Raw genomic sequence first — 14,434 nt, 5'->3', positions numbered from 1 at the left:
AAAGGCAAGTTCCATTCAGTCTCATTATACAATGTGATGGATGATGGCGCTTGTATTTCATAGCGAAACAAATGAAATTAATGTAGATTCTATGTAGCAGCCAACACTATGTTAATAACACAACTGTATCTTGTGGTAATTCAAACACATCCTATTTCATCAAAGTTATCTGTACACTTGTTACAGTACCTCTTTGTCTCTTCAAACTTTAATCCTCCCAGTAGGTAGGTCCTGATCATGAGAGACTAAAGAAGAGGCCTGGAGAACCTTCAAGATACTACATCCATAGACAAGAAGACAACAAGGTGGGCTAAAAGTTGGCCTAACCATGTCTTCGTTGGACCAGCAGCAGAGGACCATGCCCCTATCTCCGAGGGTCATCCCCCTGCTAAGGGAGACCGAGACACCTACCAAAACGCCGCATGCTCACATCTCAAGGTAAAAGCCACTGAAAGGTTCCACTAAAAAATTATGTACTGGTAATTTCATTCTCCCCTAAATCTGCTTTCATCGTAATTTCATTGCCAAATTTGGCAAAACATTGTGTACTTAATCTCGCATGTGTCCATCGAGTAGAAGTAGTGATGACTATTATGTTTTCATTCATTCATAATCGCATTACACTTGCCTGGGTGATGCCATTTAGCTGACTATTGCTAGTCTCCGTGGAAAAACCACATTAGAAGGAGGCATCACCATTTGAACACTGTCTTCCAGTGTTTGTGCAGAACATGACAGACCATTTTGCTTGGTTGCACCCTGCTCTTTGAGAGAGAATTGAAGTGGGATCTTTCATGTGCTTGAGCTCTGACTCACACACAAGACTTTCATTTGTATGTCGTATCTGAGGGACGTAGCATTTTGCCTCATAACAGAGGGGACAGCGTAATGATGAATGCCAATGCTCAGTTTCTGCTTTCCTACATTATAGGTGATGACAAACAACCAATTGTTTGATACTGGACATAAAATTTTTATGAAAACACAGGCTGTATATGCCTTTATCCTGGCCCCAGAATTTCTGAATCTTGTGTAATATTTTATCACACTGTTCAATCATTGTTTGCATGAAATGGAATTAACTTGGGGAAAATGAATTTTCAAATTGTTGTTCACATGATTAGATATCGATTCATGATTCATAACAGAGCTAGCATACTGTTAAAGATATTTTGGTGTCTACCTTACTGACCTACCCTTTATGACATGTCAGACATGCGGACCCCAGGATTCTCTCCTCCTCGTGGGCACTGGACATCCGTCAGAAGCTGGATGACTTCCTGGGTCAAGGTCATCACCCTGACAACAGTCTCATCACCGAGCTTACGGCAGAGCTCAGCGCAGTCTTCATAGCAGCCCTGCAGAGAAACAGGTATTACCAACTACTTGTGAGTGGTACACACCAACATCGGTGTTTTGTCATATTGTGTCTGGGAAAATGTTGTCACCAGCATTACTGCATACAAGAAATGTTTAACTGTAACACACCCTGTGCACATTGAAGCACTCTTTGATAATGCAAGAGTTGCTTTTGGAGCACCGTAGGAGCAGTTTAGTAGGGCTGTCATGACTAAATGCATCCAGTTTTCAAAAGTGTGTTGTTGGGTCTTGTTTTGTCAATCATCTGACACATATACTGTCGTGTTCCACAATTTGCCATTTAGCTTGAGCCATGCTGTGTACAATTAGAATTACAGGAGCAGCGCACAAGTCAATGTTTATGGATTAAGAATGTTTTACCGAGTACATGTTGAAACTAAAAAGTTCTTCCCTGAATGTGCTCTCTTCCATTTGTTTGATTGCCATTGAAAGGTACAGTGTAGTCTGTATGGCTATGAATAAGAGTGCTAGTAATGTTTAGATTACAGCTTTGAATAAAAATTTTGTTAAACAAAACTTGAATGTTGTACTTCGCGCAACCAGACACTAGCGTGAAAATAAAAGCGCGCGAATGTTTTTGCTTGCCATATGTACCTGTACTTGGTGTCTTGATTCTGCGGAAATAAAAACACGCGAAACTCCTCTTACCCGGCCAAGCTCGAAAAATTAGTCGCGCGAAAATAACCACTTTTACAGTATTAGAGTTTAAGATTAGAAAGACTTTTCAAAGTACATATATCTTGCATATTTCTCTCTTCATAGTCATTGAGTAAAATATTCTCCTCCCCCTCAAACTTTCCAAACCACATCCCAGTCGGCATCAGTGGGTCTACCTTGTTGAGGTGTTGCGCTTGTGCCAGCCTTATTCCATATTCATACAGGATGATGAACAAGTAAGTTACCTTCTCTGTATTTACTCAGATGTAATCTATGGTCAAAAATATGGAATGCTTCTCTTCATGAATATTCATGAACTCTATTACTACTTATCAGTAAAAGCTCTGTTCAGTCATCTTAACAATTGATTTAAGTTTACAGAGTTGTTTAATGATTCCGGTTTTTTTAAAATTAATCTCTAAGGTAAATTGGCAATTTGCAATATTTCAAAATGACTAGTTTTTGCCACCCTTACATCAAGATGTGGATTTTACACTTCATTATATTAGAATATTAGAATGAATTATTAGAAAGGAGTGCAGAAATCAAATCATACCAAATCAAATAAAATCAATCAAATTCACCCATCATGTCTTCATGTTTACTAGTACTTTATAGACACTATGTTCAAATGCTCATCATGTAGTGTAACTTAAACCGCTACTTCGATGTGTTTTTTCAGTTGAGGCACTATGTGAGCCGGTCCTACTTCCAGACGAGACAGCACAACACACCCACCGCAGGCTCCGCCATAGATGAAGTGATGGCCAGTGTGTTTCCCAAGGTGAGCAAATTGCAGGGGAATTCACCCTATACATGATATATGAGGATTCAGAAAATGCAGACAAATTAGTCACAAACATCATTAAAGTTTGAGGAAATTTGGACAAGTCATCCACAAGTTGTGAACATGAAAAGTTTTCATTAATCCATGAACCTTACTCTCTGGATGGGAAGGCTAATTCTATTTTGGTGTCCGAAAATGTCGAGAGGATTGCACAAAACTGATGTGAAATGATAGTATGATAATGATAAAAGTACTACCACTGTTATTTCTGTGCTACTCAACAAGAATGATGATTGTAATCATAATATTATGATGATGGTGATGATGATGATAGCAATGACAATGATAATTTTAGTATTGCTAAAAGCAATCAAAATGATAATAATGATAGTAATGATAATAATACTGATAATGAAGATGACAAATAGTAATAATGATAATAAAAAAGAAAATAATGGTAATAAGGTATTGAGGACAACAAAGATAATGATAATAAAATCATGCAATTTCATGTCTGTCTGAGGGAATGGCTTGCCTCATCAGTAGTAAATGCAGAAAACCACTCCTACCACTTGTCTCCTCCACCTTCCTATCCCAGGCGATCCACGCCCTGAAATCCACAGGGGGCGACTCCAAGGACTACCGGAACCCCCTGACCCCAGCAAGGTCACCCAGGGACGCCCCTGCCAAGTTCAACCCCCTGACGATGTCCCTTCCTGATGGGGCGGACCCATACACGCTAGAAAGACCTGTGAGTATTGAGGAGACTGATCTAGAGGAACAGATGTTTTTTGTGTGTTAACATATAGCCATTTAAGGGGAATGATTAATATAAAAACAAGAAAGTATTATGCGCAAAATGTAGTGAAACAAAAATGTCAGAAATTCAGGCAATTCTGACCATTTAAATGTGAGTTAATATCTGGCCTGGTGTCTGATGTCCACCGTCAGACAGTTGTCTCTGTTACATAATATTGATGTCTCTTGTGTGTTACTCTTTGTTTGCTTTTGGTTTATATTTGAAATGTGAGTAATTGTATATTTGCCTGTTAAAAATATTGTTTGTTTCAAAATTTAGAATGAAATATATTGATGATGTTTTATATATTTACCTGTTCTTCAAGGCCGAGATACATATGTATGTATTTTCTTCATGCTTATTTCAAGCAAAATTATGACTTTGACGTTGTGTTTAAAAGCAAGCAAATGATAAGTTTTGTTCAAGGGCAGTTATGTGAAGGAGAATTTAATCAGAGAGAAATTTTTTTTTGCTTGAATTAGAGCATGAGATCTGTGAAGCTTTGGTATTCATGAATATCAGTGTGAATTTAAAATGATCCTCTGTGATGACATGGGAATAACTTTTTAGCATATCAAAATATCATTGTTATATTGTGAGTGAACTTATTCATAGCAATGCAAGCAAGCAAATGTGATATCATTTACATTTTCAAACATGCCATAAACCTGCTGACTGTATTCTGAAAGCTTTCAGAATGAGTTATGACTACAACACATAGTATGAAAAGTCTGTGAAATAGATTCTTTACAGACTGTACACACTATTAAATGAAACTCATATCACCATAAGGGCATATACTTGTACATACCATGGTAATTGTTTTATTTAAAGAAATCACCACTCTGATAGTAGAAAGAACACAAAAGCAAATTTAACACTATACTGTTAACTTCATTGATTTCAATTGTTTATCTCTCATCATGCACTTGCCAGTTTTGCATCAGATGAGTTGATTTTATACTTTTCTTTCACATGATTTTCAATCGCAGGAAGATGAAGAAAAGCACACTCCAAGAGGCATCAACTTTGGCCACATTCGGGAGGTGCTGCCATCTGTTGTCATGGAAACCACAAGACGTAAGCAGCATTGTCTTGTTAGATATATATCCAATTATCACTTGATGGCAAAAGTTGGACATTTTGCAGAGTGAATAATTTCACACATTATGTGCTCTTTGACAACAGAGGGAATATCCAAGCATATGTATGTTGTAAACTTCTTATCCCATTTGAACTTCACTATCTCTGGTAAAATGATACTAGATAACAGAAGTGCAAATGTGCATGCTTGTGTGCTTTTCATGTTTGTGTGTATGCACATAATTATGTGACCATGCATTGGCATTGCGAAATCGACAAAAACTCACAGTGGTGGATTTTTCTAGTGTATCTGGAAATGACATTTTGGTCAACGTGGCTGATTTAAGGGTTTGGGTGCTTCTTGACAAAGGTACCTTTTTTTGTGTGTATTTTGATGAAAAATCTGGAAACACAAAATCAAGTTTATGGAGGGTTTTTTTCTTTTTCTTTTTTTCTTTTAACAGTTTATGTGAAATATCCATTCTGTTCTGTTCTCCAATATCCAATCATGAGGTGTTCACCAATTGCAGTTCTTATTCAGATATGAAGTGCTTCATAACTGTTGGTGTTTTTTTGTGTGTTTACATTCTAGATGAGGCTGTTTGGAGTGAAGGCCTTGGCTTGACGGCAGCTGCCATGAACCTTGACCTCAATGACAGGACACCCTCTGCACAGCGGCCTGCCCCACCCCCCAGGGTGCCGGACTCCTCGTGGTTGGCCGGTCAGCCTATCCTCAGTGAGGATCTGGCGGTCAGTGAGGACGCAGAGTCGGTGAGTTTGTCCAGCCGATTGCCGTCTATTGTATGTCCGATCCCCCCTTGTGACATTGCTATTGCTCTGTAGTTTCTTTTCCTCTCATTTCATAACTATGATGTTTGATAAATATCAGATACTCAATAGAGTTATTCACTCTTCAATTTCCTAATTCCATTACATTGTTACTGTAAAAGTGGATATTTTCGCGCCACTAATTTTTCGCGCTTGGCCCGGTGAGAAGAGTTTCGCGTGTTTTTAATTCCGCGGAATCAAGACAGTAAGTACAAGAACATATGGCAAGCAAATATATTCGCGTGCTTTTATTTTCGTGCTAGTTTCGGGTTGCGCAAAATGCGCGAAAATTACAACACCACGAAAAATTTCACTTTTACAGTACACTGTGATAATTTGTGGACCAAATTTTGAAAGATTTCAAGATGATCACACATGATCCCAAGGTGATTTTGCTATCTAAAGCATTTATCAACCTTAATTCTGTTGGATATGATCGTTTTGACATCATGCAGTACATTATTATTTTCTCTAGTTGTGGAAATGACATGATTTCAGTATGAATAAATGAGTGGGATGATGTCAATTTGTTATACACGTAGAGAAGCATGGTATCTGGATGGAAACTACTGTGACAGTGGACATTTCTGTGCAACTAATTTTTGCACACTTGGTCTACTATAGATAAATTTTTGTGCCATTGATTTTGCTGAATGTCGGCACACACAATTGTACCTGGTACTGATGTAAAATCACCCGGTCAAAATGTAGCAGACAATATATTTGTGCATTCTTGTTTCAAACTGGCATCACAATACGTGAATGCATGACAATATTCACATTGTAAAATCTTCCATGTGTACTACATTTTGTGTCCATGCCAACAGGAGGTTGGTGAGGAGGTTCCTATGACGGGCAAGGAGGTCGTGGAACTGTTCGGAAAAGGGCGCCATCTTGGGAAGGCCAAGTTCATCTATCTCAACAAGACCAAGACCAGGCACTTCATGCCCTATGAGCTGGTCATGGTTCCCAAAGCAAAGGTGGGTACTACAACTCCTCTATGTACACAATAAAAGTTCGAACACTGTTAAAAGAATATCATGCTGTAGACATGTAGACAAAAGCTTGCAAGTTTGAAAATCTGTGTAGTGCCCTTGCAGATCATATGAAGAATATTATTACATTAAAACCCCATTTCTGTGGATAAACTAGCTGAATATAAAGCCCTTCAAAATCCAAAGCTTGTATTTTGAAAATTAAGATAATAGACAGATAGTTCTGCAATGTGTGTTTTGATGGTAAAAACTTCTCTTTGGCTTTGCCACCCTTTGATTTCATTCGAAGAGTTTCCTAATTTGTTTTCTTTGTTAGCTTGTATGATGATTTTGTTGTTTTTTTGTGGGGGGGATGGAGAAGGATTGAAATTTAACCCATTCCACACTGAATTCTAAAATACCCATAGACTTAATGTGCAGGTGCTTGAGCATGAATCAACAGTTGTCATATTAGATTGCTTGTCTGTGTGTTGAAATTTGCATCCCTGGTTATGGTTGGAATGCAATGTGCAGGATTGCTATCCATATGCCACATGAATAAAGCCAAGATTTTGCTGATAAAACAGCAGAGTGACATTACATTTGAGCAACCCTGTGATTCACCAGCTCTCCTCCCCCCCCCCCCCCTCTCTCTCTCTCTCTCTACCCCAGGCCAATCCCAACGAACACTGGATCGTGTCCTGCTTCGGAATCATGCACAAGGTCACAGGTCAGCCGGCGGAGAGCATGAACCTGTATGACTGGCACAGGGAGGCGGTCCTCTGGGGCATTGTGTCCAAGATCCCCTTCTTCAAGAACTACCTGGTCAGAAAAACCTTCACCAGGTTAGCCCAAACATTATATCAATTTTTACTATAAGAAAAAAAACAACAACAGTATCAAACAAACAGAAAAATCAGAACAAAAAACAAAGCAAGGCAGCAATAACAGTGGATAAATTTAAGAGAGCGACAGACTTGAGCTTTGAAGTAATGATGTGATGCTCTTCAGTACGATGATGCTTTACTCCTTTCAGTTTGAAAATGCTGCTGTGATTCATTTTGTTGGGTGATCAATTATTCAAATTCATGAGGAAAAGATAATTAATGAGCATTATGTACTTTGCATACCTTTTCTTTTCTTTCTCTGCTTTTTCCTAAGTTTCCAGTTATCATTTGAACCACCATTACCACATATTCATATGAGTCTGATCAGAGCCATTTTCACACAGATTTCTCAATGCATTGTACGTGGATAGTAGATTCAAACATGTCATTGACTAGGAAGGAGACTATGAGATAAATCACATCTAGTCAAATGTAATCTCATCTATTTGAATGTCATGGTAATTATCCCTGCAGATGGAGGTCGGGCCAGAAGCATCAGGAGTTCTGCACCATCCGGAAGAAGGTGCACGAGAGTCTGCTCCTGGCTGTCCCAGGGTTTGGTGCTGCCTCCATCCAGATCTCCAAGCTCCTCCAGGAGCTGGGCACGGTCCGCTTCCTACCCCTCGAGCTGGAGTAAGTCAATCTCTTGACTAAACACCCCCCCCCCCCACCACCATCATTTCACTTTTAGTAGGCAGAGACTTTCTAAAAGGCATGATGGCCATGAGAAATTTTGCAGATTGAATATATGTTTGAATTTTTTTTTTTGCGTTTTAGCCCTGTTTGACAGTGAAGCATTGTAGAAATGTCTTACAGTGTACAGCTACAGTCACTGTGGCTCTTAACTCTGGGCTCCTGCCAACATGCACTCACGTATTGTGTCTATGTTACTCAACCCATGACCACAATTTTTATTGTAAAGCTTTTGTTTTATACACAGCATGTACAGTTGTGCATTGTATGTAAATCTAAGAACAAGTTTACATTTATGATTAAAAACAGACACATATGGTGCTGTTGTGACTGATACAAAAAAACTTATGCTTGAACTTGATGTCATTAACCTCCCAGCTTACCCTTGCAGTAGCACACTGCACAGTAAAGAAAAACACAACAGAGCAAATTAACAAACAAAGGTACTACCTACTTAGGCTTTGGTCTGTACACTGTAGATGTCCTAGTTTTAAGGTACTGTTACTCACAAAGAGTTTGACTTGAATGGAAGTGGGGGGATGTTGATTATACACTTAAAGGCAAATAAATCTACAGTAAAGTGGTGTGGCTAGGTTACCAGCTTCTGGATAGGATTTGTTTGGCTGATGACGTACACTGATAAGATATGTACATGTACACAATGCAGTATTCCTGATTGAGGATGGAAAGGATTCTGAACCTGCAGATCAGGGGCTAATAATAGACACCTTTTGTGCACCTACACCAAAAGTGGAGGGGATTATTGGAGTGAATTAGGTGGTGTGATTACAGACTACCTAAATGCATTAAAATTGTTTGAGCAGTGCATTGTGATAGGAGAGGAGAGCAGTCAGTCCGCAGCGTGAGCGAAAACGCACGTATTTATTCAAGTCGTATGCACGGCTGAGCGGTGCTTGCATACGTAATGAGCAGATACATGGTCATGAATAAATCCGTGTAGAACGAGTATTTCTTGTCAGTTTTTGACACTTTTAATATCGACTGAAAGAGAAAACATTAGCAAATATGCTCATGATCAAAATAAAACGGAAAAGAAGAATATAGAATATCAAAATCTCTATCGAATTCGGTATTGTATTCAAAAATATTCCTTCACGTTTGACGCCAAAAAACTAACCTGAAATCTTTCATGCCCCTCTAAAATATGGTGAAGACTATGTCCGCTAAAGTATATAGTATATCAATAAGGGCAAGTTTTCTCATCTTCATTTCAATACCGGTCAGGAACTAGCAAAATTCAGAGACATGTCTAGCGTCGAGTTTAAAAAGATTATCCTCGCGTTCGCACCGGAATTCTGGGTCTGTGATTGGTCGAAATCTGTCGCAAGACACGGCGTGTCGCATTGCGCAGTATCCATTGGCTGCTGACTCAATGCTGTGAGTTCAAAAACTATGTATCAGATAGAAGTGTCAAGATGAGTAATAGCTGAATAGTGTACAACTGAGTTGGAGGTAATTTGAAAATGAAAGCCTATATTAGTTTTATGAAATCCATGATTTTTTTTAAATGTTTGGTTCCAGATTGTGATCGAATTTTCACTCTCTATACAAAACTTGAACTTTACACAGAAACCAATGATGTGTATGTGAGTGTGCACTTACAATGACCCTGAACAATGGACCTGGCTATCACCTGTCCCGAGCTCTGCTGCAAGGCACTTGAATGCTTTATCAATTATTCATGTGGATTGCCCTGAGCACTGCTAGTCTGAATTCTTGACACAGGGTGAAATACATGCACATGAAAGAAGTAAGCACATGTTTCCATGTGCTTGCACACACCACATTTCAGAATGAACAAAGACTAGCTGCGATAGTGGAATTCCTCATGAAGCATTCCAATCCTGGTCATTGTCCACGACCATTGTCTGGGTATCAACAACACACTCCACGCGTGTTCATTCACTACACCACTTCCAGTAAGAAAACATAATTTGCCTTGTTTTCAACAGGAAAATTCACAACCTTAAAAATGATGCCCCTCTTCGTTTTTTAATTGATCATATTCGCTCAAGTTTCACGATTGTGAAATCGAAGAAATTACGGAGATCTATTTTCAATACCAGTCAGGAACTAGCAAAACATCAAACTATGATCTAAAAGCTTCTTGAACACTGGCAAAATAATCGTTTACTTTGATGCTAAAATGGACTACTATATTGAGATCAAAAATAGGGAAATTAGGTATCAAATTAATTAGCATAATCAGCTCTATAACCTACCCAACCATCCTGGGTCAAACAATGCACTGCGAAAGCTATGAAAGCTGTTATTGCGACCTCTGCAAAAACTCTCGCAAAGTATCGCGAAATCTCGTCAGTCTCAAGGGCACAAACTGCGCAAACGTGATTCTGAATAAAATTGTCGTTCGTGCCTCATTATCGCACGCGCTGCGGACTGACTGAGAGTGTACTGTACCAGATTAACACTATTTGGCAGTTTGATTTGCTTACAGTGTTTGCAGGCATACTGTTCATGATTTATGTTTCATGAAATTGCATTTGTGCTAATAAAAGAGTATAAGTGATTACATTTGAAGTTTTCAATTACAGCAGTTTCATAATGAAGACATATTTAAGGACCAGAAATTTCTTCCTCATCATACCATGATTGTTCACACGGACATTGCCAAGTTTTGGATTGTTGACATACATGTACCTTGTGTAAAGTAGCTGTATTGATTTTTTTGTTGCTGTTCTTTCTTTTATTTGGATAGAGAGGCTAATACATCTGTGTGTCTGTAAAGTCTATTCAAGTTTGTGACGTTTCTCATTACCCTTTTGATTTCAGCTACTGTTTCACCCTTTCTGAGTTTGAGCACAAGACCAAGCTAATGTCCAAAACCGGAAGAACCATCCTCAACAAGTTTTTCAAGTAAGAACGTCAAACATAGGTGACATTCTGCTGGTACACATGACATCAGATTTGTAATTTAGCTTTCAAACCCTACATAGAATGAATTGTTGATTTTGTGATATTTTTGTAAATACCACTTTAATAGATATCTGGTGCACAATTTTACAGATTCTTTATTGCATCATCTTTTCTGTGAATGACAATTATTTACTTGAAACTGAGGTCAGTGTACCAATAATTATGTTTTGTTTCCTGGATTTTGAATTATGTTTTTTGCTTGCAACATCACATCAGAAATAAACACACAATGGGAAAAGCCACTGCTCATTAGGCCGTGTTTGGAATATGCCTTGATAATCTTGAGATGAAATATACAGTGTATATACTACAAAGCAGCGAGAAATGCGAGCTGATTCTGTTTACATGGTGTTTGATAACAGGTGCATGACATATGTGCTTGTTTTCTTCATAGAATCATTAAGATACTGCTCTGTCATGATTTGCAGCTAGCATACAGTGTACATTAATTCTGGACAAGACATGCAAGGACACTTTTTGAGATGTGCATATCTATATTTCATTTACGTATATTGCTTTGACTTTGCTGCAGCTGCTGTATGTCAAGTCTAGAAGAGACATGTAAGGACTTAACAACAAAATAGATGTATAATATGTCTTTGTATCTCATGTATTCCTACCCTTCATGCTTGGTGACAGCTACTGTAAATTGATTCTGGATAAGACTTGCGAAGACTCCTTTGAGATGCTGCGATTCTGTGAGCTGCAGACTAAGAAGGACAAGGCTCTCTTGTAAGTATGGAAACAATCATTTATTCTCTCGTTATCCTACATCAGAAGACCCACTTGTTGCGCACCTGTCAGTGATACACTAGCCAATGATTTGAATTGCTGTTCATTTATAACTGTGACTGTGTATAGGCCACTGCCATTATCACAAAGTCCTCAGGACTGGCACTTTTCTTGTGGTTTGTCAAAATTTCACTACAGATGAACAATAAAGTGTATAAATTATATAGACAATAACTTTGGGACCTAAATTTCACTTTATTGTGTTGCGAGTGCTTGTTATACAGTGTGTAACAGGAGTGCACTGTATATGCGTAAAGTCAACCATTCATGTGCACCATGACATTGCACGTATAGGAGTTGATATGTGTTGAGGGATTGTCATGCTGTGTACTTGAACCTGGTGTGTGTATTCAGAAATCATTATGTGAGACCAGGCCTCCATATATTTAGCCTCAGGGCAGGTGGAAATGTCTCTCCTCTGTTGAAAAAAACAGAAGAAGATACATAATATTTATCTTCAAAGATGAATCTACAAATGTACCTCAAATCCCAGATGTAAAAGATCTTGCATACATGTAGATTGAAATTAATTCAGTGTATTGAGAACTGAAACTCTTTTAGAGCTGAAAGGCTAGAAAACCTCTTTCACCTGTGATGCTAACAGACAGCATCACATTAACCATCTCCAGACTGCAACTTTTGAAATATTAAAGTCTTTTCAGACAGAGTCACTGATAGTAATGACACAGTAAAAGAAATTGCTAAATAAGAAAAAGAAAAAAAAAAGTAGTTCAACTCCTGGTTCTCCTGATTGTACCTCAATCCAGCTCCAAGGAGTCTCTCTTCGTGCAGCGACAGAAGAAGGAGCAGCGAGAGATGAATCTGAGGAAGGCACAGGATGAAACTAAGTAAGTCTTCAACAAGATAACCCTGATCCACCAGGCCATGGTGCTCCCTTGTAAGAAAAAAGTTTCAGTATACACTTTCCATCAAAGAAAATAAGGTGGAGATACATATCTACTGTACAGTGGAAATCATGTTGTGTGAAGTCTGGCATGGAAGAGTAAGTTTGACGTGAGAGGCATCATGCATCCTGCATTATGCTCTTTAACTCATCATCCATGATATTCTAAAGTCTCCATATGCTGCTTTGCATATGGTTCACTATTTGTCAGTAGTCTATGGGTTTACTGGAGGCTTGTTTGCAAATTCCCTGAAAATAAACATCTTCAGCTCCAGGGATGGATATTTAAGGGAAGGGAAGGGAAGATGACCAGTCAAAATTTAGAAAAGATGTGAGCAAGTTTAAAAAGTCAAGCAAGGACAGATGCAGTGAAGGGCCTGTGTGCCATTTGCTTTGCCTTCAGTCACAGCATGTGTGAACAGTGTATGGTAAATATGCCGGTGACAATGCCTGCTCATGGTTTAAATTTTGCGAAATTGAGACACTGGTCCATGTGTTGCCATATTGTGTGAATATAGGTTGCATCCGTGCAATAATTAATTTTCAGTTTATGGGATAGTTGCTTTTTATAGCTAGATTATATGCATGTTTAGTTAAAAAAATGGTGCGTACACTTTGACCACCACCACCACCAACAACAACATCATCAACATCAACAGCAACAAAAAGGAGATGATCAAGTCCAAGTTCTAGGGGCTGGACCACAAACTACAAGTATTGGACCTGGTCCTTTGTAATTCCATTGCATTGCCCTTTTTATTACAGGCGCCTTGGTAACTTTGTGCTGCTGATGGACCAGATGCTGGTCTGCCACTTGCTGTCCCTGGCCCGCTTCAACATCTGCACCTTTGTCCATCAGACCATGGTGGGGGGCGAAGACGCCTCTCGGGAGGCCCTGTACAAGGCAAAGCTTACCTTCACCAACAAAGGTAAGGGGGTCATGACCAAGCCCAGTTACTGCATTTTGGGAGTTAATCTTTCATTGATGTACACAGCGTAGTCACAAGCTTAGTGTTTATTTGAGCACATGATCATTCGGTAATTTCCAGAAACGCTGAATAGAGGTTGTCAGGTTATCAGAAATACTTGGTATACTATATGTAGCAGCAATGGTTGCAATAGTAGTTGTGGAAGGACAATGTAGTTAGATTTGTAAAAATGATGATGAGAACAAGATAAAAGGATAATCCATGTAACAAAAACAAAAATTATATAACTCCTCCAATGACGATGACTACTACAACAATAACAACTACTACTACTACTATTACTACTACTACTACTACTACTACTACTACTACTACTACTACTACTACTACTACTACTACTACTACTACTAGTACTACTACTACTACTACTACTACTACTACTACTACTACTACTACTACTACTACTACTACTACCACTACTACTACTACTACTACTACTACTACACCACTACTACCTACCCCACTACTACTACGATGTTGACTTCTACCACTTCTACTAGTACTACTGCTACTACTTCTACAATGACTTTGACTACACTACTGCTGCTCTACACTACTGCTAAGATGTAATTGAACATTTACTTTGGTTTTTATGGACAGGAATGATATCAGCTTTCATGTAATTGACACAGATGGAACATCATTTTGAAGAAATGGAAGTAGCCCATCCCCTGTGGTATTACCCTCCCTCATGATTTCTCCCAAC

General features: G+C 38.7%; 1 protein-coding gene across 1 annotated transcript in view; it reads left to right on the top strand.

Annotated features, from left to right (window-relative positions):
• Positions 1 to 261: 261 nt before the first annotated feature.
• LOC139732731 (dynein heavy chain domain-containing protein 1-like) overlaps positions 262 to 14,434 on the top strand; it is a 136,308-nt gene continuing 122,135 nt past the window's right edge. Inside the window, exons 1-14 of the mRNA XM_071643582.1 lie at positions 262 to 438; positions 1,214 to 1,372; positions 2,195 to 2,273; positions 2,720 to 2,821; positions 3,423 to 3,575; positions 4,616 to 4,703; positions 5,299 to 5,477; positions 6,362 to 6,514; positions 7,181 to 7,353; positions 7,870 to 8,028; positions 10,900 to 10,983; positions 11,683 to 11,775; positions 12,603 to 12,683; positions 13,505 to 13,668. Of these exons, the coding sequence (XP_071499683.1) occupies positions 329 to 438; positions 1,214 to 1,372; positions 2,195 to 2,273; positions 2,720 to 2,821; positions 3,423 to 3,575; positions 4,616 to 4,703; positions 5,299 to 5,477; positions 6,362 to 6,514; positions 7,181 to 7,353; positions 7,870 to 8,028; positions 10,900 to 10,983; positions 11,683 to 11,775; positions 12,603 to 12,683; positions 13,505 to 13,668 (1,777 nt within the window). The 5' untranslated portion in view covers positions 262 to 328. The remainder of the gene's footprint in view (positions 439 to 1,213; positions 1,373 to 2,194; positions 2,274 to 2,719; positions 2,822 to 3,422; positions 3,576 to 4,615; positions 4,704 to 5,298; positions 5,478 to 6,361; positions 6,515 to 7,180; positions 7,354 to 7,869; positions 8,029 to 10,899; positions 10,984 to 11,682; positions 11,776 to 12,602; positions 12,684 to 13,504; positions 13,669 to 14,434) is intronic.

The sequence above is a fragment of the Diadema antillarum genome, unplaced genomic scaffold, assembly GCF_040938485.1.
Source record: "Diadema antillarum isolate AM-2024a unplaced genomic scaffold, OU_Dant_1.0 seq00000445_RagTag, whole genome shotgun sequence".
Lineage (NCBI taxonomy): Eukaryota > Metazoa > Echinodermata > Echinoidea > Diadematoida > Diadematidae > Diadema > Diadema antillarum.
Note: the sequence above shows the minus strand (reverse complement) of the source record. Positions and strands in the feature narration are given on the sequence as shown.